At 44.4% G+C, this 25,475-nt stretch overlaps 1 protein-coding gene across 7 annotated transcripts in view; it reads left to right on the forward strand.

The window, feature by feature from the left end:
• LOC134356433 (transmembrane protein 241-like) overlaps positions 1-25,475 on the forward strand; it is a 219,683-nt gene that overhangs the window by 72,387 nt on the left and 121,821 nt on the right. For all 7 annotated transcript variants that reach the window (XM_063067382.1, XM_063067398.1, XM_063067390.1 and 4 more), the window contains one exon: positions 1,013-1,048. In XM_063067382.1, coding sequence (XP_062923452.1) covers positions 1,013-1,048 — 36 coding nt within the window. The remainder of the gene's footprint in view (positions 1-1,012; positions 1,049-25,475) is intronic.

Here is a 25,475-nt window from a genome sequence, read left to right on the forward strand (position 1 = left end):
GCGATCAAGTCTCTGGCACTGAGTCTGCCTCTGTGACTCAGAAGGGAAGGAGAGATGAGAGGTGTGCTGTGGTGATAGCGGTTTCGTTAGGGGTACGGACAGGAGGTTCTGTGGGCTAGAAAGAGATTCCTGGATGGTATGTTGCTTCCCAGGTGCCAGGGTCCGGAACATGTCGGGTCAACTCTTCAGCATTCTTAAGAGGGAGAGTGAACAGCCAGAGGTCGTGATTCGTGTAGGTACCAATGACATTGGGAGGACGAGTGATGGGGTTCTGCAAAGGGAGTTCAGGGAGATTTGTGCTGTTAAGGACAGGACCTCCTGGGAATGTGATCTCAGGATTGCTACTCATGCCGGGTGCTAGTGAGGCATCAGTACCATCACTGAGCCCAAGCGTGTGCTAAGCAATAGCAAAGACACAGACCAAAGTTACCCCAAAAGCTTCACATTTCATCCGACCATCAACAAACCAAAGGCTCTCTTTCTCCCCGGCAAGGGAGAAGGAGGTGTCCCCCATTTTCACAGCGAGCAGAGACGTAACAACAACCCACTGGTTTACGATGTTAAAAGTCCGTTTTGTCGATTTCTTCAATGTTCTCTTTGCTTCCTCAGTGCAGCTAGCAGCCTGACTTTTTGAGAGACAGTGGAGACAGGTTATTGCTTCAAGACAGCTTTTTTTTTTGCTTGTCATTTTCCAAAAGTAACTGTTATTTGATTCTCCAGTTCCCAATCAAAATTGTATGATAAACAATTCAGCTCACATCGTGTTCCTAATTTAGTTTATTTATTTTATTTATTTGGCACTACTGAACAATTTACAATAACCAATTAACTTAGTAACCGGTAATTTGTAGGTCATCTTATATCAAGCTCACATTATGGGAATGTTTATTATAGCAGAAATACTTGGATTTGTCGTAAGGAATTAATTGATTATATTGGTGTGCTTGTGACCTCCTTTGCTAATGGAAATACTAACATAGAAAGCTATTGAAGTTCTGTTTTTCTCTTTCAGCGAACTTGAGCAACAGTACCTCAGCTACCTTTACAGGTAAATATCATTGACTCAACACATTGGCTGAAAAATTTCCTAGCTTGTGTATTGTTTCATAGAACATTACAGTACAGTACAAGCCCTTTGATCACGATATTGTGCCGAACTCTTCACCTGCTCCAAGATCAACCTAAACCTTCCCTCCTGCATAACCCTCCGTTTTTCTGTCATCCATGTGGCCATCTGAGAGTCTCTTAAATGGAGCTAATGTATCTGCCTCTACCACCACCCATGGCAGGCATTTTTCACACACCCACCACTCTGTGTAAAAAAAAACTACCTCTGACATCCTCGCTATAATTTTCTCCAATCACCTTAAAATTCTGCTCCCTCATATTAGCCATTTCCACCCTGGGAAAAAGTCTTTGGCTATCCACTATGCCTTTTTATCATCTACTAAATTTATTATCGAAGTAGATATTTGCTTGTAAGCTTACTCAATAAATCCAATAACCATAATCGAATCAATGAAAGAGCCCAACAGGGCAGACAACCAGTGTGCAAAAGATGACAAACTGTACAAATAAAAAACAGCAGAAGCAACAATAATAAATAAATAAATAAATAAATAAGGAATAAATATTGAGAAAATGAGATAAAGAGTCCTTGAAAGTGAGTCCATAGGTTGTAGGAACAGTTCGGTGATGGGGCAAGTGAAGTTGAGTGAAGTTATCCCCTCTGGTTCAAGAGCCTGATGGCTGAGGGATAATAACTGTTCCTGAACCTGTTGGTGTGAGTCCTGAGGCTCCTGTACCTTCTTCCTGATGGCAGCAGTGAGAAGAGAGCAAGACAGTGGAGGGGGTCACTGATGATGGATGCTGTTTTCCTGTGACAGTGTACCCTGTATATGTGCTCAGTGGTGGGGCGGGCTTTACCTGTGATGGACTGGGCTGTATGATTTTCCATATCAGGCTGTGATGCACCCAGTCAATGTACTCTCCACCACACATCTTTAGAAGCTTTTCAAAGTTTTAGATGTTATGCCGAATCATCACAAAGTCCTGAAGAAGCAGAGGTGCTGCCATGCTTTCTTCATAATTGCTCTCACATGCTGCACTCAGGACAGGACCGAAGAAATGATTACACCAAGGACCCTCTCCATCTCTGATCCTCAGGTGAGGACTAGTTCATGGACCGCTGGTTTCGTCCTCCTGAAGTCAATAATTGGCTCTTTGATCTTGCTGACATTGAGTGAGATTGTTATTGTGGCACCACCCAGCCAGATTTTCAATCTCCCTCCTATATGCTGATTTGTCACTACTTTAGATTCACCCTGTGGTGTCGTCAGCAAATTTGAATATGGCATTGGAGCTGTGCTTAGCCACACAGTCATAAGTGTCAAGCAGCACCGAGGAGAGAGAAACAACTGGCTGACCATCGAAGCCAAGAACAAGGCCAGCTTCACTGGGATTGTGTATCTTCCCCATTCTGTTCATTGCAGTAATGGCCATCAGTTCCTGACCCTAATTCTGAGACGATTTGATCATCAGATTTCATTGCTTAAGCACAGGTTATATTGCCCAACTTACAGAAGCCATTGAGACTTGGCCATCTGGTTTCCAATGTGTAGCATATGAAAAGCTTAAAGTAAAAATCATCAAAGTACATACAGGTCACCACAGACAACCCTGAGATTCTTTTTCTTGCGGACATACTTAGCAAATCTATAGAACAGGTGCAAGACAGGTATATTCCAAAAAAAGAAGAAATTTTCGAATGGAAAAAGGATGCAACCATGGCTGACAAGAGAAGTCAAAGCCAAAGTTGAAGCAAAGGAGAGGGCAAACAAGGAAGCAAAAAATTAGTGGGAAGACAGAGGATTGTGAAGTTTTTAAAAGCTTACTAAAGGAAACTAAGAAGATCATTAAGAGGGAAAAGATTAACTATGAAAGGAAGCTAGCAAATAATACCAAAGAGTATACTAAAAGCTTTTTCAAGTATAGAAAGAGTAAAAGCAGGTGAGAGTAGATATAGGACCGATAGAAAATGATGCTGGAGAAATTGTAATGGGAGATAAGGAGATGGCGGAGGAACTGAACGAGTATTTTGTATCAGTCTTCACTGAGGAAGACATCAGCAGTATACCGGACACTCAAGGGTGGCAGGGAAGAGACGTGTGCGCAGTCACAATTACGACAGAGAAATTACTCAGGAAGCTAAATAGTCTGAAGGTAGATAAATCTCCCGGACCAGATGGAATGCACCCTCGTGTTCTGAAGGAAGTAGCTGTGGAGATTGCGGAGGCATTAGCGATGATCTTTCAAAAGTCAATAGATTCTGGCATGGTTCTGGAGGACTGGAAGATTGCAAATGTCACTCCGCTATTTAAGAAGGGGGCAAGGAAGCAAAAAGGAAATTATAGACCTGTTAGTTTGACATCGGTGGCTGGGAAGTTGTTGGAGTCGATTGTCAGGGATGAGGTTACAGAGTACCTGGAGGCATATGTCAAGATTGGCAGAATTCAGCATGGATTCCTTAAAGGAAAATCCTGCCTGACAAACCTATTACAATTTTTTGAGGAAATTACAAGTAGGCTAGACAGGGGGGATGCAGTGGATGTTGTATATTTGGATTTTCAGAAAGCCTTTGACAAGGTGCCACACATGAGGCTACTTAACAAGATAAGAGCCCATGGAATTACTGGAAAGTTACATACGTGGATAAAGCGTTGGCTGATTAGCAGGAAACAGAGAGTGGGAATAAAGGGATCCTATTCTGGTTGGCTGCCGGTTACCAGTGGTGTTCCACAGGGGTCCGTGCTGGGGCCACTTCTTTTTACATTGTACATCAATGATTTGGATTATGGAATAGATGGCTTTGTGGCTAAGTTTGCTGATGATACGAAGATAGGTGGCGGGGCTGGTAGTGCTGAGGAAACAGAGAGTCTGCAGAGAGACTTGGATAGATTGGAAGAATGGGCAAAAAAGTGGCAAATGAAATACAATGTTGGAAAGTGTATGGTTATGCACTTTGGCAGAAGAAATAAACGGGCAGACTATTATTTAAATAGGGAAAGAATTCAAAGTTCTGAGATGCAACGGGACTTGGGAGTCCTCGTACAGGATACCCTTAAGGTTAACCTCCAGGTTGAGTTGGTAGTGAAGAAGGTGAATGCAATGTTGGCATTAATTTCTAGAGGAATAGAGTATAGGAGCAGGGATGTGATGTTGAGACTCTATAACGCGCTAGTGAGACCTCACGTGGAGTACTGTGGGCAGTTTTGGTCTCCTTATTTAAGAAAGGATGTGCTGACGTTGGAGAGGGTACAGAGAAGATTCACTAGAATGATTCCGGGACTGAGAGGGTTAACATATGAGGAACGTTTGTCCACTCTTGGACTGTACTCCTTGGAGTTTAGAAGAATGAGGAGGGACCTCGTAGAAACATTTCAAATGTTGAAAGGCATGGACAGAGTGGATGTGACAAAATTGTTTACCATGGTGGGGGAGTCGAGTACGAGAGGGCATGACTTAAGGATTGAAGGGCACGCATTCAGAACAGAGATGCAAAGAAATTTTTTTAGCCAGAGAGTCGTGAATCTATGGAGTTTGTTGCCACGGTGGCAGTGGAGGCCAAGTCATTGGGCAGAGATTGATAGGTATCTGAGTAGCCAGGGCATCAAAGGTTATGGTGAGAAGGCGGGGGAGTGGGACTAAATGGGAGAACGGATCAGCTCATGATAAAATGGCGGAGCAGACTCGATGAGCCGAATGGCCGACTTCTGCTCCTTTGTCTTATTGTCTAACAGATACTGTAATCAGGATCAATGAACAACAAACTGTATATATGCAAATATAAGTAAATAGCACTAAATTATGAGAGGATGAAATAACTAGACAAAGAGTCTTTAAAGTGAGTCTATCAGTTGTGGGTTGTGGGCAGAGAGCCACATATCAATTAAACCAGGTAACTTGTACGCTGCTGTTTTCAAACTATTCTCAAATTTCTTTAGACTGGCTGAGTTCCTCCAGCATTTTGTATGTTGCCTGTTTTCAAGATATTTTTGTGTAATTTCTGAGACATATTCAGGAAAAATTTGCATATTTATTCTTTTTAATAGTAGTTATTCTCTTTATTGTGCTTTGTGAAATTTGAGCGGAACATTGGAGAGGAAAACCCAGAGAAAAAGGGGACGAGCTCTCATAGCGTATCATCTATCTTTATACAGAATTGTGCAAAAGCCTTAGGCATTAAGATGACACTGGTGAAGCTCTGCAACTGCTTGCTGGAACATACAAAGAAAACAACTAAATACTTAAGACCGTAAGATATAGGAACAGAAGCAGGCCATTCAGCCCATCAAGTCTGCTCCACCATTCAATTATGGGCTGATCCAATTCTTCCAGTCATCCCCACGCCCATGCTTTCACCCCATACCCTTTGATGCCCTGGCTACTCAACAACCTATCTATCTCTGCCTTAAATGCACCCAATGACTTGGCCTCCGTAGCTGCTTGTGGCAACAAATTCTGCAGATTTACCACCCTCTGACTAAAGTCATTTCTCCGCATCTCTGTTCTAAATGGACGTCCTTCAATGCTGAAATTGTGCCCTCTTGTCCTGGACTCCCCTACCATGGGAAATAACTTTGCCATATCTAATTTGTTCAGGCCTTTTAACATTTGGAATGTTTCTATGAGATTCCCCCTCATTCTCCTGAACACCAGGGAATACAGCCCAAGAGCTGCCAGACGTTCCTCATACGGTAACCCTTCCATTCCTGCATTCATTCTCATGAATCTTCTCTGAACCCTCTCCAATGTCAGTATATCCCTTCTAAAATAAGAAGCCCAAAACTGCACACAGTACTCCAAGAGTGGTCTCACAAGTGCCTTATAGAGCCTCAACATCACATCCCTGCTCTTATATTCTATACCTCTAGAAATGAATGCCAACATTGCATTCGCCATCTGCACAACCAACTCAACCTGGAGGTTAACCTTTAGGGTATCCCGTACGAGGACTCCCAAGTCCCTTTGCATCTCTGCATTTTGAATTCTCTCACCATCTAAATAATAGTCTGCCCGTTTATTTCTCCCACCAAAGTGCATGACCATACACTTTCCAACATTGTATTTCATTTGCCACTTCTTTGCCCATTCCCCTAAACTATCTAAGTCTCTCAGAATCAGAATCAGGTTTATTATCTCTGGCATTTGACTTGAAATTTGTTAACTTAGCAGCAGCAGATCAATGCAATACAAAATATAGCAGAGAGAAAAAATAATAATAATATAATATTAATAATAAATAAACAAGTAACTCTATTACGTATATTGAATAGATTTTTTTTAATCCAAAACTAGAAATACTGTATATTAAAAATAAAGTGAGGTAGAATCCAAAGCTTCAATGTCCATTTAGGAATCAGATGGCAGAGGGGAAGAAGCTGTTCACACTGAGTGTGTGCCTTCAGGCTTCTGTACCGCCTATCTGATGGTAACAGTGAGAAAAGGGGGTGCTGGAGGTCCTTAATAATGGACGCTGCCTCTCTGAGACACCGCTCCCTGAAGGTGTCCTGGGTACTTTATAGGCTGGTACCCAAGATGTAGCTGGCTACATTTACAATTTTCTGCAGCTTCTTTCGGTCCTGTGCAGTAGCCCCTCCATACCAGACAGTGATGCAGCCTGTCAGAATGCTCTCCACAGTACAGCTATAGAAGTTTTTGAGTGTATTTGTTGATATGCCAAATCTCTCCAAACTCCTAATAAAGTCTAGCCACTGTCTTGCCTTTTTTATAACTATATCAGTATGTTGGGACCAGGTTAGATCGTCAGCGATCTTGACACCCAGGAACTTGAAACTGCTCACTCTCTCCACTTCTGATCCCTCTATGAGGATTGGTATGTGTTCCTTCGTCTTACCCTTCCTGAAGTCCACAATCAGCTCTTTCGTCTGACTGATGTTGAGTGCCAGGTTGTTGCTGTGGCACCATTCCACTAGTTGGCATATCTCACTCCTGTACGCCCTCTCATCACCACCTAAGGTTCTACCAACAACGGTTGCATCATCAGCAAATTTATAGATGGTATTTGAGCAATCCCTAGCCACACAGTCATGTGTCTAGAGAGAGTGGAGCAGTGGGTTAAGCACACACCCTTGAGGTGCACCAGTGTTGATCGTCAGTGAGGAGGGTATGTTATCACCAATTCGCACAGATTGTGGTCTTCCAGTTAGGAAGTCGAGGATCCAATTGTAGAGGGAGGTACAGAGGCCCAGGTTCTACAACTTCTCAATCAGGATTGTGGGAATGATAGTATTAAATGCTGAGTATAGTCGATGAACAGCATCCTGACATAGGTGTTTGTGTTGTCCAGGTGGTCTAAAGCCATGTGGAGAGCCATTGAGATTGCATCTGCCATTGACCTATTGTGGTGATAGGCAAATTGCAATGGGTCAGGTCCTTGCTGAGGCAGGAGTTCAGTCTAGTCATGACCAACCACTCAAAGCATTTCATTACTGTAGATATGAGTGCTACCGGGCGATAGTCATTAAGGCAGCTCACGTTATTCTTCTTAGGCACTGGTATAATTGTTGCCTTTTTGAAGCAAGTGGGAACTTCCGCCTGTAGCAGTGAGAGGTTGAAAATGTCCTTGAATACCTGTGCTAGTTGGTTGGCACAGGTTTTCAGAGCGTTACCAGGTACTCCATCAGGACCTTCCACCTTGCGAGGGTTCACTCTCTTTAAAGACAGGGTAACATCAGCCTCTGAGATGGAGATCACAGGGTCATCAGGTGCAGTAGGGATCTTCACAGCTGTAGTTGTGTTCTCCCTTTCAAACCGTGCATAGAAGGCGTTGAGTTCATCTGGTAGTGAAGCATCACTGCCATTGAAGCTATTGGGTTTCGCTTTGTAGGAAGTAATGTCTTGCAGTCCCTGCCAGAGTTGCCGTGCATCCGATGTCGCCTCCAACCTCATTCGAAATTGTCTCTTTGCCCTTGAAATAGCCTCTCTGCAGGCTCTCAGTTTCCTCAACATTGCGCATCCCCCACCTATCTTTGTATCAATGCCACTGATCCACTAATTCCATAGTCATTGACGTACATTGTAAAAAGCAGCAGTCCCAACACCGACCCGTGTGAATCTTCACTGGTAACCGGCAGCCAGCCAGAATAGGATCCCTTTTTTCCCACTCTATGTTTTCTGCTGACCAGCCAGTCCTCCACCCATGCTAGCCTCTTATCTTGCTAAGCAGCCTCATGTACGGCACCTTGTCAAAGGCCTTCTGAAAATTCAAGTACACCACATCTACTGCATCTCCTTTGTCTACCCTGCTTGTAATTTCCTCAAAAAATTGCAGTAGGTTAGTCAGGCAGGATTTTCCTTTCAGGAAACTATGCTTCATTACACTTCTTTCTGCTAAATGATCACTGAAAACAATAGACTGTAATTTCCCTGGCAGAGTTTAGCTTTTGAACCAGCTGCACAACCTGGCATTTTTGAGCTGGGGTTTGAAGTCTCAAGGGTGCAGGATGGCTGCGGTGTGGTTTATGGGCCAGAGAGTGGGGATTGAGTCAGGGCTTCAACATTCCTGGAGCAAACTTGGAGGCAATTCGATTCGGTAGAAGCGAGGTGAGGCGAATAGAGGTGATGTAGAGTCGAGGTGGTGGGGCCTGGACCTGGGCCTGAGAGTGAGGAGAGACTTGGGATTTGATTGATTTAAAGCGCCAAGCCAATTTGGGAAAGTTGGGTACGGGCTGATTGAGATGCCAGAGCACCGGCCCGAGAGCGTATTGAAGCAGCAGGGTCCAGGCCGAAGACAAGGTCTGGACAATTTAAGTGCTGGACCAGATTGAAAAGCACAGGGAGTCGGAGTCGGGGCCGGAGGCATGGCATTGGCCGGTTCAAATTGCTGTTCCATGAGGTTTATTTATCTACCGAACTGTGGCTGTGGCCTGCAACTTCGCAGTGTGAACTCCAGTTCTGAATGTTATTTGCTTATTTTTATTGTTTGCATGTTATTTTCTTTCTTTTTTTCTCTCTGCACCTTGGATGTTTGATGATCTTTTGTTTTATTGGGTTCTATTGGGTTTCTTTGTTTTTTAGCTGCCTGTAAGAAGACAAGTCTCAAGGTTGTATAAAGTATAATAAATGATAATAACTGTTCTTGACTTTGACATATAGAGCTAGGAACCCTAAGACTCTTGCTCAGTACTGTGGTAATTTTATGTATTGCACTGTACTGCTGCAGGAAAAAAGAAACATTTCATGATGTGTAAGTGAAGATAAACCCGATCTGATATGGGTCTCTATTGTGGACTGAGAATGGGAAGCGGGCAGGGAGAGGAGAATCATGGTTGGGAAAAGGGGAAGGGAGAGGGGAGGGAGCGGGAAGCACCAGAGAGACATTCTGTAATGATCAATAAACCAATTGTTTGAAATCAAATGACCTTGCCTGGTGACTTAGAGCAGGGTGTGTCTGTACCTGCGCCAGTCCCCTCCCCTGGCACTCCTTCTCCGTCACCTGTCCCATATCTGTTCTGCAGCATTTCACATTCGCCATCCACAACACACTTTGCTCCCACCTGATTTACAAACTTGCATTTCACTCCAGGTTGACAAACACAATACTGTGCAAAAGTGTTAGCCACCTCAGCTATATATCTGTACCGAAGACTTTTGCAGTTCTGTCTGCATGTTTCTTTGCTAGTTTTAACGCTCAGATTTGGGATTTGATGTGAGGCACACTCTGAAGATTAGTGACTCCCTGCTGCTTTGTCTTGTAAGCAGAGATGGATGAAAAGTCATTGACCTGAAACATCTTTTTCCCCTACATTTGCCTGAGCTGCTGAGTATCTCCAGCATATTCAGTTTATTCAGCGTTTTCAGCATCTATGCAGTTTTTATTTATTTGTTTCTGAAGCGTGTCTTCACAGCAACTTAATCCTGTTTCACTTTTCACTTGTGGGTTAGCTACTTCAGTATCAGACAACATAGAAAACCTTCCATATAGCTATATGGACAGGAAAGGAATGGAGGGTTATGGGCTGAATGCAGGTTGGTGGGACTAGGTAAGAGTTTGGCACAGACTAGAAGGACCGAGATGGCCTGTTTCCGTGCTGTAATTGTTATATGGTTTAGCACAATACAGGCCCTTCAGCCCACAACACTGTGCCGAACATGTACTTAGTTCAGAAATTACCTAGGTTACCCATAGCCCTCTACTTTTTTAAGCTCCGTGTACTTATCCAGGAGTCTCTTAAAAGACCCTATTGTATCCGTCTCCACCACAGTCGCCGGCAACCCATTCCATGCACTCACCACACTCTGCGTTAAAAAACTTACCCCTGACATCTCTGTACCTACTTCCAAGCACCTTAAAACTGTGCCTTCTTGTGTTAGCCATTTCAGCCCTGGGAAATAGCCTCTGACTATCCACATGATCAACGCCTCTCATCATCTCATATACTCTACTGGGTGTTTTTTATAGATGACCCAATAGTAACAGGGACATCGAGGAGCAGATAGGGGGACAGATTCTGGAAAGGAGTAATAATAACAGGGTTGTTGTGGTGGGAGATTTTAATTTCCCAAATATTCATTGGCATGTCCCTAGAGTGAGGGGTTTAGATGGGGTGGAGTTTGTTAGGTGTGTTCAGGAAGGTTTCTTGACACAATATGTAGATAAGCCTACAAGAGGAGAGGCTGTACTTGATCTGGTATTGGGAAATGAACCTGGTCAGGTGTCAGGTCTCTCAGTGGGAGAGCATTTTGGAGATAGTGATCACAATTCTATCTCCTTTACCAAAGCATTGAAGAGGAATAGGAACAGACAAGTTAGGGAAACGTTTAATTGGAGCAAGGGGAAATATGAGGCTATCAGGCAGGAATATGGAAGCGTAAATTGGAAACACATGTTCTCAGGGAAACATACAGAAGAAACGTGGCAAATGTTCGGGGATATTTGCATAGAGTTCTACATAGATACGTTCCAATAAGACAGGGGGAAGGATGGTAGGGTACAGGAACCGTGGTGTACAAAGGCTGTTGTAAATCTAATCAAGAAGAAAAGAAGAGCTTACGAAAGGTTCAAAAACTAGGTAATGATAGAGATCTAGAAGATTATAAGGCTCGCAGAAGGAGCTCAAGAAAGAAATGAGGAGAGCCAGAAGGGGCATGAGAAGGCCTTGGCGGACAGGATTAAAGAAAACTCCAAGGCATTCTACAAGTATGTGAAGAGCAAGTGGATAAGACATGAGAGAATAGGACCAACACACATCAAAGTTGCTGGTGAACGCAGCAGGCCAGGCAGCATCTGTAGGAAGAGGTGCAGTCGACGTTTCAGGCCGAGACCCTTCGTCAGGACTAACTGAAGGAACAGTGAGTAAGGGATTTGAAAGTTGGAGGGGGAAATCCAAAATGATAGGAGAAGACAGGAGGGGGAGGGATAGAGCCAAGAGCTGGACAGGTGATAGGCAAAAGGGGATACAAGAGGATCATGGGACAGGAGATCCGGGAAGAAAGACGGGGGGGGTGGGGGGGGTGGGAGAATAGGACCAATCAAGTGTGACAGTGGAAAAGTGTGTATGGAACCAGAGAAGATAGCAGAAGTACTTAATGAATACTTTGCTTCGGTATTCACTACAGAAAAGGATCTTGGCGATTGTAGGGATGACTTGCAGTGGACTGAAAAGCTTGAGCATGTAAATATTAAGGAAAAGGATGTGCTGGAGCTTTTGGAAAGCATCAAGTTAGATAAGTCACTGGGGCCAGATGGGATGTACCCCAGGCTACAGTGGGAAGCGAGGGAGGAGATCGCTGGGCCTCTGGCAATGATCTTTTCATCATCATTGAGGACGGGAGAGGTTCCAGAGGATTACAGGATTGTGGATGTTGTTCCCTTATTCAAGAAAGGGAGTAGGGATAGCCCAGGAAATTATAGGCTAGTGAGTCTTACTTCAGTGGTTGGTAAGTTGATGGAGAAGGTCCTGAGAGGCAGGATTTATGAACATTTGGAGAGGCATAATATGATGAGGAATAGTCAGCATGGTTTTGACTAAGGCAGGTCATGCCTACGAGCCTGATTGAATTTTTTGAGGATGTGACTAAACACATTGATGAGGGTAGAGCCATAGGCGTAGTGTACATGGATTTCAGCAAGGCATTTGATAAGGTACCCCATGCAAGGGTTATTGAGAAAGTAAGGAGGGCAGTGCTTTGTGGATCCAGAACTGACTTGCCCACAGAAGGCAAAGAGTGGTTGTAGATGGGCCATATTCTGTATGGAGGTCAGTCACCAGTGGTGTGCCTCAGGGATCTGTTCTGGGACCCCTACTCTTTGTGATTTTTATAAATAACCTGGATGAGGAAGTGGAGGGATGAGTTAGTAAGTTTGCTGATGACACAAAGGTTGGGGGTGTTGTGGATAGTGTGGAGGGCTGTCAGATGTTACAGAGTGACGGAGGATGAGAGGTGACCTGATAGGAGTGTACAAGTTAGAGGCATTGATCATGTGGATAGTCAGGAGCTTTTCCCAGGGCTGAAATGGCTAGCACGAGAGGGCGTAGCTTTAAGGTGCTTGGAAGTAGGTACGGAGGAGATGTGAGGGGTAAGTTTTTTTATGCAGAGGGTGGTGAGTGCGTGGAATGGGCTGCCCGTGGCGTTGGTGGAGGCGGAAACGATAGGGTCTTTTAAGAGACCTATGGGTAAACCAAGGTAGTTCTAGGGTAAGGACATGTTCAGCACAGCTTTGTGGGCCGAAGGGCCTGTATTGTGCTGTAGGTTTTCTTATGTTTCTGCACCTCTGTCAGGGCACCTCTCATCCTCTCGCCCCAAGGAGAAAAGGCCAAGTTCACTCAACCTATTCTCATAAGGCATGCTCCTCAATCCAGGCCATATCTTTGTAAATCTCCTCTACACCCTTTCTATAGTTTCCACATCCTTCCTGTAGTGAGGTGTCCAGAACTGAGCATAGTACTCCAAGTGGGGTCTGAACAGGGTCCTACAAAGCTGTAAAATTACCTCTCAGCTCTTAAACTCAATCCCACGATTCATGAAGGCCAATACACCGTACGCCTTCTTAACCACAGAGTCAACCTGCGCAGCTGCTTTGAGTGTTTTATGCACTCGGACCCTCCACACTGCCAAGAGTCTTACCATTAATACTATATTCTGCCATCATCTTTGACCTACCAAAATGAACCACTTCACACTTAACTGGGTTGAAGTCCATCTGCTACTTCTCAGCCCAGTTTTGCATCCTATCAATGTCCTGCCGTAACCTCTGACAGCCCTCCACACTGTCCACCACACCCCCAACATTTGTGTCATCAGCAAATTTACAAACCCATCCCTCTACTTCCTCATCCAGGTCATTTATGAAAATCACGAAGAGAAGAGGTCCCAGAACAGATCCCTGAGGCACTCCACTGGTCACCAACTTCCATGCAGAATATGACCCGTCTACAACCACTCTTTGCCGTCTGTGGGCAAGCCAATTCTGGATCTATAAAGCAAGGTCCCCTTGCCATGCCTCCTTACTTTCTCAAATGCCTTGCTGAAATCCATATACACTACATCTACTGCTCTACCTTCATCAATGTGTTTAATCACATCCTCAAAAAATTCAGTTAGGCTTGTAAGGCACGACTTGCCTTTGACAAAGCCGTGTGACTATTCCTAATCATATTATGCTTCTCCAAATATTCATGATATAGATGACAAATAACAATGGACCCAGCACTGATTCCTGTGGCACACCACTAGTCACAGGCCTCCACTCAGAGAAGCAATTCTCTACCACCACTCTCTGGCTTCTTCCATCAAGCCAATGTCTAATCCAATTTACCACCCCTCCATGTATACCTAGCGACTGAATTTTCCGAACTAACCTTCCATGCGGGACCTTGTCAAAGGCCTTACTGAAGTCCATGTAGACAATATCCACTGCCTTCCCTTCATCCACTTTCCTGGTAACCTCCTCGAAAAACTCCAACAGATTGGTCAAACATGACCTACCATGCACAAAGCTATGTTGACTCTCCCTAATAAGCCCCTGTCTATCCAAATGCTTGTAGATTCTGTCTCTTAGTACTCCCTCCAATAACTTACCTACTACTGACGTTAAACTCACCGGCCTATAATTTCCCAGATTACTTTTCGATTCTTTTTTAAACAACGGAACAACATGAGCCACTCTCCAATCCTCTGGCACTTCACCTGTAGACAGCGACATTTTAAATATTTCTGCCAGGGCCCCCGCAATTTCAACACTAGTCTCCTTCAAGGTCCGAGGGAACACCCTGTCAGGTCCCGAGGATTTATCCACTTTAATTTTCCTCAAGACAGCAAGCACCTCCTCCTTTTCAATCTGCACAGTTTCCATGATCTCACTACTTGATTCCCTCAATTCCATAGATTTCATGCCAGCTTCCTTAGTAAATACAGACGCAAAAAACCTATTTAAGATCTCCCCCATTTCCTTTGGTTCCGCACAAAGCCGACCACTCTGATCTTAAAGAGGACCAATTTTATCCCTTACAATCCTTTTGCTCTTAATATACTTGTAAAAGCTCATGGATTATCCTTCACTTTGATTGCCAAGGCAACCTCATGTCTTCTTTTAGCCCTCCTGATTTCTTTCTTACGTATTTTCTTGCACTTCTTATACTCCTCAAGCACCTGATTTACCCCCTGTTTCCTATATATTTCATACAACTCCCTCTTCTTCTTTATCAGAGTTGCAATATCACTTGAGAACCGAGGTTCCTTATTCCTATTCAATTTGCCTTTAATCCTGACAGGAACATACAAACTCTGCACTCTCAAAATTTCCCCTTTGAAGGCTTCCCACCTACCAATCACATCTTTGCCAGAGAACAACCTGTCCCAATTCACGCTTTTTAGATCCTTTCTCATTTCTTCAAATTTGGCCTTCTTCCAGTTCAGAACCTCAACCCTAGGACCAGATCTATCCTTGTCCATGATCAAATTGAAACTAATGGTGTTATGATCACTGGAACCAAAGTGCTCCCCTACACAGACTTCCGTCACTTGCCCTAATTCGTTACCTAACAGGAGATCCAATATTGCATTCCCTCTAGTTGGTCCCTCTATATATTGATTTAGAAAACTTTCCTGAACACATTTTGCAAACTCTAAACCATCTAGACCCCTAACAGTATGGGAGTCCCAATCAATGTATGGAAAATTAAAAACCCCTACCACCACAACTTTATGTTTCCTGCAGTTGCCTGCTATCTCTCTGCAGATTTGCTCTTCCAAGTTTCATTGACTATTGGGTGGTCTGTAATACAATCCCACTAATGTGGCCATACCTTTCCTGTTTCTCAGCTCCACCCATAAGGCCTCAGTAGACAAGCCCTCTAATCTGTCCTCCCTGAGCACTGCTGTAATATTTTCCTTAACAAGCAATGCTACTCCCCCACCTTTCATTCCTCTGCCTCGATCACATCTGAAACATCGGAACCCTGGAATATTAAGCTGCCAGTCCTGCCCTTCCTGTAGCCAAGTTTCACTAATTGCTACAACATCATAATTCCACGTGTCAATCCACACCCTCAACTCATCCGCCTTCCCCACAATACTCCTAGCATTGAAATATATACACCTCAGAAGATTTTTACCACCACTCACAACCTTTCTATCAGCGGATTTGCTTAAATCTTCAACATCATTTATTTTCACCCCAGCCACACTGGTTCTTCTGGTTCTGTACACACTCTTCCACTGTCACACTTGATTAGTCTTATTCTCTCACGTCTTATACACTTGCTCTTCACATACTTATAGAATGCCTTGAGGTATTTCCTTAATCTTTCTCGCCAAGGCCTTCTCATTGCCCCTTCTGGCTCTCCTAATTTCATTCTTCAACTCCTTCCTGCTAGCCTTATAATTTTCTAGATCTCTATCATTACCTTGTTTTTGCACCTTCGTAAGCTTTTCTTTTCTTCTTGACTGGATTTTCAACAGCCATGGTTCCTGTACCCTATTATCCTTTCCCTGTCTCATTGGAATGTACCTATGCAGAACGCCACACAAATATCCCCTGAAGATTTGCCACATTTCTGCTTCATATTTCCCCTTACTCCAATTAAACGCTTTGCTAACTTGTCTGTTATCCCTCTCCAATGCTGTGGTAAAGGAGATAGAGTTGTGATCACTATCTCCAAAATGCTCTCCCACTGAGAGATCTGACACCTGACCAGGTTCATTTCCCAATACCAGATCAAGTACAGCCTCTCCTCTTGTAGGCTTATCTACATATTGTGTCAGGAAACCTTCCTGAACACATCTAACAATCTCCACCCCTTCTGAACCCCTTGGTCTCGGGAGATGCCAATCAATATTTGGGAAATTAAAATCTCCCACCACTACAACCCTGTCATATTACATCTTTCCAGAATCTGTCTCCCTATCTGCTCCTTGATGTCCCTGTTATTATTGGGTGGTGTATAAAAACACCCTGTAGAGTTATTGACCCCTTACTGTTCCTAACTTCCACCCACAGAGACTCCGTAGACAATCCCTCCATGACGTCCATCTTTTCTACAGCCGTGCCACTCTCTCTGATCAACAGTGCCACGCCCCCACCTCTCTTGCCTTCCTCCCCATCCTTTCTGAAACAACTAGAGCCTGGCTCTGAGCCATCCAATTTTAATGGCCACATCATCATAGCTCCAAGTACTGATCCATGCTCTAAGCTCATTCGCTTTGTTTGTGATACTCCTTGCATTAAAATAGACACATCTCAAACCATCAGTCTGAGCATATCCCTTCTCTATCACCTGTCACTCACACTGTCTACAAGCTTTCTTGATTTATGAGATCATGGCGATCTGTCCGTAAACTCAGCTCCATCTACCTACCTTTTCCCCATAACATAGAAACATAGAAAATAGGTGCAGGAGTAGGCCATTCGGCTCTTCGAGCCTGCACCGCCATTCAGTATGATCATGGCTGATCATCCAACTCAGAACCCTGTACCAGCCTTCCCTCCATACCCCCGATCCCTTTAGCCACAAGGGCCATATCTAACTCCCTCTTAAATATAGCCAATGAACTGGCCTCAACTGTTTCCTGTGGCAGAGAATTCCACAGATTCACCACTCTCTGTACAGACATACTTCCTATTCCTGCTCTTCACAAGTAACTTACCTCACCTGCGCAGTCGTTTCTCGATCAAACTGCCAAAGAAAAATAACCCTTAATTCCCCTACTATGTAAAATCTATCTAACTGTATCTTAAATACATTTAGTGAAGAAGCCTCAACTGCTTCCCTGGGCAGAGAATTCCACAGATTCAGCACTCTCTGCGAAAAACAGTTTATCCTCATCTCCGTCCTAAATCTTCTCCCCTGAATCTTAAGGCAATGTCCCCTAGTTCTAGTCTCACCCACCAATGGAAACAACTTTCCTACTTCTATCTTATCTATCCCTTTTGAAATTTTCCTGCCTATGTTGTTGGTACCATTATGTACCAGGACCTCTGGCTGTTCTCCTTCCCACTTCTGGATATCATGGACATGATCAGAATCATCCCGGACCCTGGCACCTGGGAGACAAACTACCATCCGTGTTTCTTTCACACATCCACAGAATTATCTGTCTGACCCCCTAACTATAGAGTCCCCTATCACTGCTGCCATCCTCTTCCTTTCCCTACCCTTCTGAGCCACGGGCCAGATTCTGTGCCAGAGGCATGGCCACCATTGCTTCCCCCAGGTAGGTCGTCCCCAGCAACAGTACTCAAACAGGAGTACTTATTGTTAAGGGGGACAGCCACAGGGATACTCTCTGGTATCTGACTCTTGCCCTTCCCTCTCCTGACTGTTACCCACTTCTTTGTCTCCCAAGGCCCCAGTGTGACTACTTCCCTCTGGCTCCTCTCTATCACCTCCTCACGTTCCCTGACCAGACGAAGGTCATCGAGCTGCATCTCCAGTTTCCTACCCAGTCCCTAAGGAGCTGTAGCTTGACACTTCTGGCACAGATGTGACCGTCCAGGAGGCTAGGAGTCTCCCGGACATCCCACATCTGACACCCAGTACAGAACATGGCCTCACAGACATACTTCCTATTCCTGCTCTTCACAAGTAACTTACCTCACCTCGACCCGTTATTGCTGAAGCCCCGTTGACCCAAAGCCTTCCTACTCTGACTCCCTCTACTCTGACGCCCACTCCCCTGATGTCGCTCTATAAAGCTGTCTTCTTTCTAAACCCTTCCCGCCTGTCTTAACTTGCTAACATCCACACGCCTGTGCAGTCGTTTCTTGATCAAACTGCCAAAGAAAAAATGCAGCCAGAAAGTTTTTCAAGACACAGCACATCAGCTGTTCAAAGCAGACAGTAACTATTAAATGTCTATCCTCACAATCTAATGACAGGATTCGATCTGTGGCATGTAATGATCCCTTTAGGTAACACCATTTCAATTTCTGTTTTTTAAAATGAAACTATAGGCCTACGATTTATAAAAATCCTCCTCTTAGATCATCCTTTCAGTCTTGCTCTGAAGTTATTTCAGAATTTAGAACGTTACAGCACAGTACCATCCCCTCAACCCATGAGGTTGTGCTGACCTTTTAACCTACTTTAAGATCAAACCAACACTTCCCTCCCACATAGCTTCCATTTTTTTTTCATCCATGTGCCCCTCTAAGAGTTCCTTACAGTGCCTTTAAAAAGTAATCACCCCCCCCCCCCCGGGAGTTTTCATGTTTTATTGTTTTATAACATTGAATCGCAGTGGATGTGACATAGGATCAGATGATGTTGAATCCTTGTGGGTTGAGTTAAGAAACTGCAAGTGTAAAAGACCCTGATGACAGTTATATGTAGGAGTCTCAACAGTAGCTGGGATGTGGACCACAGATTACAATGGGATATAGAAAAGGCATGTCACAAGGGCAGTGGTATGATAGTCATGGGAGATTTCAGCATGCAGGTCAATTGGGGAAAGCAGATTGGCAATGGATCTCAAGAGAGTCAGTTTGTTGAATGCCTACGAGATTGCTTTGTAGAACAGAGTGTCCTTGCGCCTACTAGGGGATCATCTATACTGGATTTGGTGTTATGTAATGAATCGGAGATGATTAGAGAGATGGAGGTAAAAGAACCCTCAGGAGACAGTGATCACAATATGATTGAGTTCAGCTTGAAATCTGATATGGAGAAAGTAAAGTCTGATGCAGCAGTATTTCAGTGGAGTAAAGGAAATTACAGTGGTATGAGAGAGGAGTTGGCCAAAGTAAATAGGAAGAAGATGCCGGCAGGGATGTCAGCAGAGCAACAATGGCATGAGTGTCTGGGTAAAATGAAGAAGGAGCAGGACAGATGTATTCCAAAAAACAAAGAAATACTCAAATGGCAAAATAGTACAACCATGGCTGAAAAGGGAAGCCAAAGCTAACATAAAAGCGAAAGACAAGGCACACAACAAAGCAAAAATAGTGGGAAGATAGAGGATTGGGAAGCTTTTTAAAGCATCAGCCTTCTCTGTGGAAGACACTAGCAGTGTGCCAGATGTCACAGTGAAGGTGTGAGGGAAGAGAAGTGAGTGCAGTTACTATTACAAGGGAGAAAGTGCTCAAGCTGAAAGACCTGAGGGTACATAAGTCACCTGGACCAGATGCACTTCACCCTAGGGTTCTGAGAAAGATAGCGGTAGAGATTGTGGAGGCATTAGGAATGATCTTTCAAAAATTATTGGATTCTGGACTGGAAAATTGCAGAAGTCACTCCACTCTTTAAGAAAGGAGGAAGGCAGCAGAAAGGAAATTATAGACCAGTTAGGCTGACCTCAGTGATTGAAGAAGTTGGAGTCAATTGTTAAGGATGAGGTTATGGAGTACTTAGTGACACAGGACAAGATAAGACAAAGTCAGCATGGTTTCCTTAAGAGAAAATGTTGCCTGACAAACCTATTGGAATTTTATGAGGAGATTACTAGTAGGACGGATAAACGGGATGTAGTGGATGTTGTATATTTGGACTTTCAGAAGGCCTTTGACAAGGTGTCACAAATGAGGCTGCTTACTAAGTTAAGAGCCCATGGTATTACGGGAAAGTTACTAGCATGGTTAGAGCAACACATACAAAATGCTGGAGGAATGCAGTAAGCCAAGCAGCATCTATGGAGAAAAATTACAGTCGCTGTTTTGAGCTGAAACCCTTTGGCAGGACGGTTCAGTTGATTGGTAGGAGGCAGCGAGTGGGAATAAAAGAATCCTTTTCTGGTTGGCTGCCAGTGACCATTGGTGTTCCCCAGGGACAGTTTTGGGTCTGCCTCTTTTTATGCTGTAGCTCAATAATATAGATTATGGAATAGATGGATTTGTTGCCAGGTTTGCAGATCATATGAAGATTGGTGGAGGGGCAAGGAGTGTTGAGGAAACAGGTAGGCTCAGAAGAACTTTGACAGTTTGGGCGAATAGGCAAGAAAGTGCAAATGAAATACAATGTTGTAAATTGCATGGTCATACACTTTGGTAAGAGAAATAAATGTGCAGACATTTTTCTAAACAGGAAGAAAATCAAAAGAGCTGAGATGCAAAGTGACTTAGCAGTCCTTGTGCAGAACACCCTAACAGTTAACTTCAGAATCAGAATCAGGTGATATCAGAATCTTATCACTGGTATGTGTCGTGAACTTTGTTAACAGCAGCAGCAGTTCAATGCAATACATAAAATAGAAGAAGAGAAAAAATAGTAAGAAAGATATTATACTATATGTATATTCTAAATAGTATGCATATATTGAAGAGATAAAAAATCATCCATACAAACTGAAATACTATATATTAAAAAGTGAGGTAGTATCCACGGGTTCAATGTCCATTTAGGAATCAGATGGCAGAGGGGAAGAAGCTGTTCCTGAACCGCTGAGTATGTGCCTTCAGGCTTCTGTACCTCCTACCTGATAATAACAGTGAGAAAAGGACATGTCCGGGGTGCTGGAGGTCCTTAATAATGGACGCTGCCTTTCTGAGACACTGCTCCCTAAAGAAGTCTTGAGTACTTTGTAGGCTAGTGCCCAAGATGGAGCTGACGAGATTTACAACCTTCTGTAGTTTCTTTGGGTCCTGTGCAGTAGCCCCTCCATACCAGACGGTGATGCAGCCTGTCAGAATGCTCTCCACGGTACAACTATAGAAGTTGGTGAGTGTATTTGTTGACATGCCAAATCTCTTCAAACTCCTAGTTAAGTATAGCCACTGTCTTTCCTTCTATATAATTGCATCAATATGTTGGGACCAGGTTTGGTCCTCAGAGATTTTGATACCCAGGAACTTGAAACTGCTCTCTCTCTCCACTTCTGATCCCTCTATGAGGATTGGTATGTGTTCCTTTGTCTTACCCTTCCTGAAATTCACAATCAGCCCTTTTGTTTTACTGATGTTGAGTAGAAGGTTGTTGCTGCGACACCGCTTCTCTAGTTGGCATATCTTGCTCCTTTACGCCCTTTTATCGTCATCTGAAATTCTACCAACAATGGTTCTATTATCATCAAATTTATTGATGGTATTTGAGCTATGCCTAGCCACACAGTCATGGTTATAGAGAGAGTAGAGCAGTGGGCTAAGCACACACCCCTGAGGTGCACCAGTGTTGATTGTCAGCGAGGATGAGATATTAACACCAATTCGCACAGATTGTGGTCTTCCAGTTAGGAAGTCGAGGATCCAACTACAGATGGAAGTACAGAGGCCCAGGTTCTCAATCAGGATTGTGGGAATGATGGTGTTGAATGCTGAGCTATAGTTGATGAACAGCATCCTAACATAGGTGTTTGTATTGTCTAGGTGGTCTAAGGCCATGTGAAAAGCCATTGTGATCGCATCTGCCACTGACCTGTTGTGGCGATAGGCAAATTGCAATGGGTCAGGTCCTTGCTGAGGCAGGAGTTCAGTCTAATCATGACCAACCACCCAAAGCATTTCATCACTGTCGATGTGAGTGCTACTGGGGGATAGTCATTAAGGCAGCCCACATTATTCTTCTTAGGCACTGGTATAATTGTTGCCTTTTTAGAGGAAGTGGAAACTTCCGCCCGTAGCAGCGAGAGGTTGAAAATGTCCTTGAATACTCGCGCTAGTTGGTTGGCACAGGTTTTCAGAGCCTTACCAGGTACTCCATCGGGACGTTCCACCTTGCAAGGGTTCACACTGTTTAAAGACAGTCTAACATCGGCCTCTGAGACAGAGATCACAGGGTCACCGGGTGCAGCAGGGATCTTCACAGCTGTAGTTATATTCTCTGACCATGGACTCACCTCCACCTACCTGCCTTTTCCCCATAGTCCTTAATTCTCCTACTGTGCAAAAATCTATCCGACTTTGTTTTAAATATATCTACTGACGTAGCTTCAACTTCTTCATTGGGCAGTGAATTCCATAGATTCACCACTCTCTGGGAAAAGCAGTTCCTCCTCATCTCCATCCTAAATCTACTCCCTCAAATCTTGAGGCTATATATGGTGTGTGTTTGTTCGACTTCTCTTTCCTGAAGTCCACAAATCAATTCTTTGGTCTTAATAATATTGAGTACAAGCAGTCAACTATCTGATCTATCTGGCTCCTATACTGCTCCTTGTCACTATCTAAAACTCTGCCAAAGTAGTTACATCATCAGCAGACTTATAGATGGCATTTGAGCTGTGCCTAGCCACATACTCGTGGGTGTAGAGAGAGTGGAGCAGTGGGCGAAGTACACATTCTTGAGGTGCGCCAGTGTTTCTTATGGGCGAGGTGGAGAAGTACTTTCCCAACCGCACATACTGTGGTCTTCCGGTGATGAAGTCAAGAATCCAGTTGCAGAAGGAGCTACAGGGATTTGGAGATGGTTGATAGAACTGAGGTTATGATTGAGTTGAATGCTGAGCTGTAATCAATAAATAGGAGCCTAACGTAGGTACAGCGTTACTATTGACCAAGTGATCTAAAGCTGAGTGGAGAGCCAGTGAGACTGCATCCGGTGTCTACTGAGCACTTCATCACAGAAGATATAAATGCCACTGGGAGAGAATCATTGAAGCAGCTCCCACTGATGGTATTGGGCAGTAGGGTGGATGTTGCCATTTTGCAGCAGGTGGTAACGTCTGACTGTATCAATGGGAGATTGAAGATGTCTTTGAACACTCCCAAACAAGAGCAAATTTGCAGATGCTGGAAATCCAAGCAACACACACAAAGTACTGGAGGAACCTAGCAGGCCAAGCAGCATCTATGGAAAAGAGTATAATTAGCGTTTTGGCCTAAGATTATGGAATAGGTGGCTTTGTGGCTAAGTTTGCTGACGATACGAAGATAGGTGGAGGGCTGGTAGTGCTGAGGAAACAGAGAGTCTGTAGAGAGACTTGGATAGATTGGAAGAATGGGCAAAGAAGTGGCAAATGAAATACAATGTTGGAAAGTGTATGGTTATGCACTTTGGCAGAAGAAATAAACGGGCAGACTATTATTTAAATGGGGAGAGAATTCAAAGTTCTGAGATGCAACGGGACTTGGGAGTCCTCGTAGAAGATACCCTTAAGGTTAACTTCCAGGTTGAGTCAGTGCTGAAGGAAGGTGAATGCAATGTTGGCATTCATTTCTAGAAGAATAGAGTATAGGAGCAAGGACGTATAGAGTATAGGGGCGCGTGACATAGCGCGCCAAGGTTTAAAAAGAGAAAATTTCAACGGTTCTTGTTTCAGTCGAAGCAAGCAGCTGAAGAAGCGAGTGGAAGAAATTGGGTAGAAAAAGTCGTTTTTTTTTAACACTGCTGGGGGAGAAGGGTCTGCACTGCGCAGGCGCGTGACGTAGCGCGCCAAGGTTTGAAAACAGACCACCATATACAGCGGCCATCGTCGGAGTGGACTGAGTCAAGGGTGGGATGGCTTTGGCTCAACAGGCTTCGGCGAGAACAGGTAAGAGGCCAGGGTAGGTTCTGGTAAGTTTTTTTTTGTTCAGATAGTTTAGAGTAGAGAGAATGCCAGGCAGGATGTTGGAATGCTCCTCTTGCAGGATGTGGGAAGTCAGGGAGCCCTCCGGTATCCTTGACAACGACACCTGCAAGAAGTGCATCCAGCTGCAGCTCCTAACAAACCGCGTTAGGGAACTGGAGCAGGAGCTGGATGACCTGCGGATCATTCGGGAGAATGAGGAGATTATAGATAGTAGCTACAGGGAAGTAGTTACACCAAAGGAGCAGAAGATGGGAAATTGGGTCACTGTCAGGCGAGGGAAGGGGAAAGAGCAGGCAGAGCAGGGTTCCCCTGTGGCCATTCCCCTCAACAACAAGTATACCGCATTGGATACTGTTGGGGGGGGGATGACTTACCTGGGACAAGCTGCAGTATCCGGATCTCTGGCACTGAGTCTGGCTCTGCAGTGCAGAAGGGAGGGGGGAGAAAGAGGAAAGCGGTAGTGATAGGGGACTCGATAGTTAGAGGTGCAGATAGGAGGTTCTGTGGTCGTGACAGAGAATCCAGGATGGTTTGTTGCCTCCCGGGTGCCAGGGTCAAGGATGTCTCTGATCGATTGCATGACATTCTGAAGTGGGAGGGTGATCAGCCAGATGTCGTGGTGCACATCGGTACCAATGACATAGCAAGGAAGAGTGAGGAGGTCCTGGAGAGTGAGTATAGAGAGCTGGGTAGGAAGTTGAAATGCAGGACCTCGAGGGTGGTAATCTCAGGATTGCTACCTGTGCTACGTGCCAGTGAGGGTAAGAATAGGATGCTCTGGAGGATGAACAAGTGGCTGAGGAACTGGTGGAGGGGGCAGGGTTTCAGATTTCAGGATCATTGGGACCTCTTCTGGGGCAGGTGGGACCTGTACAAGAGAGACGGGTTACACTTGAACTACAGGGGGACCAATATCCTTTCAGGGAGGTTTGTTAGTGCTACTGGGGAGGCTTTAAACAAGATTTGCAGGGGGATGGGAACCAGAGTTCCAGAGCTGACAGTGTGGCTGGGGTGAAAATAAATGTTGTTAAAAGTTCAAGCAAATCCGCTAATAGAAAGGTTGTGAATGGTGGTAAAAATCTTCTGAGGTGTATATATTTCAATGCTAGGAGTATTGTGGGGAAGGCGGATGAGTTGAGGGTGTGGATTGACACGTGGAATTATGACGTTATAGCAATTAGTGAAACTTGGCTACAGGAGGGGCAGGACTGGCAGCGTAATATTCTAGGGTTCCGATGTTTCAGATGTGATCGAGGCAGAGGAATGAAAGGTGGGGGAGTAGCATTGCTTGTTAGGGAAAATATTACAGCAGTGCTCAGGGAGGACAGATTAGAGGGCTTGTCTGCTGAGTCCTTATGGGTGGAGCTGAGAAACAGGAAAGGTATGGCCACATTAGTGGGATTGTATTACAGACCACCCAATAGTCAACGAGAATTGGAAGAGCAAATCTGCAGGGAAATAGCAAGCAACTGCAGGAAACATAAAGTTGTGGTGGTAGGGGATTTTAATTTTTC

This window comes from Mobula hypostoma, chromosome 1 (assembly GCF_963921235.1).
Source record: "Mobula hypostoma chromosome 1, sMobHyp1.1, whole genome shotgun sequence".
In the NCBI taxonomy this organism is placed as follows: Eukaryota; Metazoa; Chordata; class Chondrichthyes; order Myliobatiformes; family Myliobatidae; genus Mobula; species Mobula hypostoma.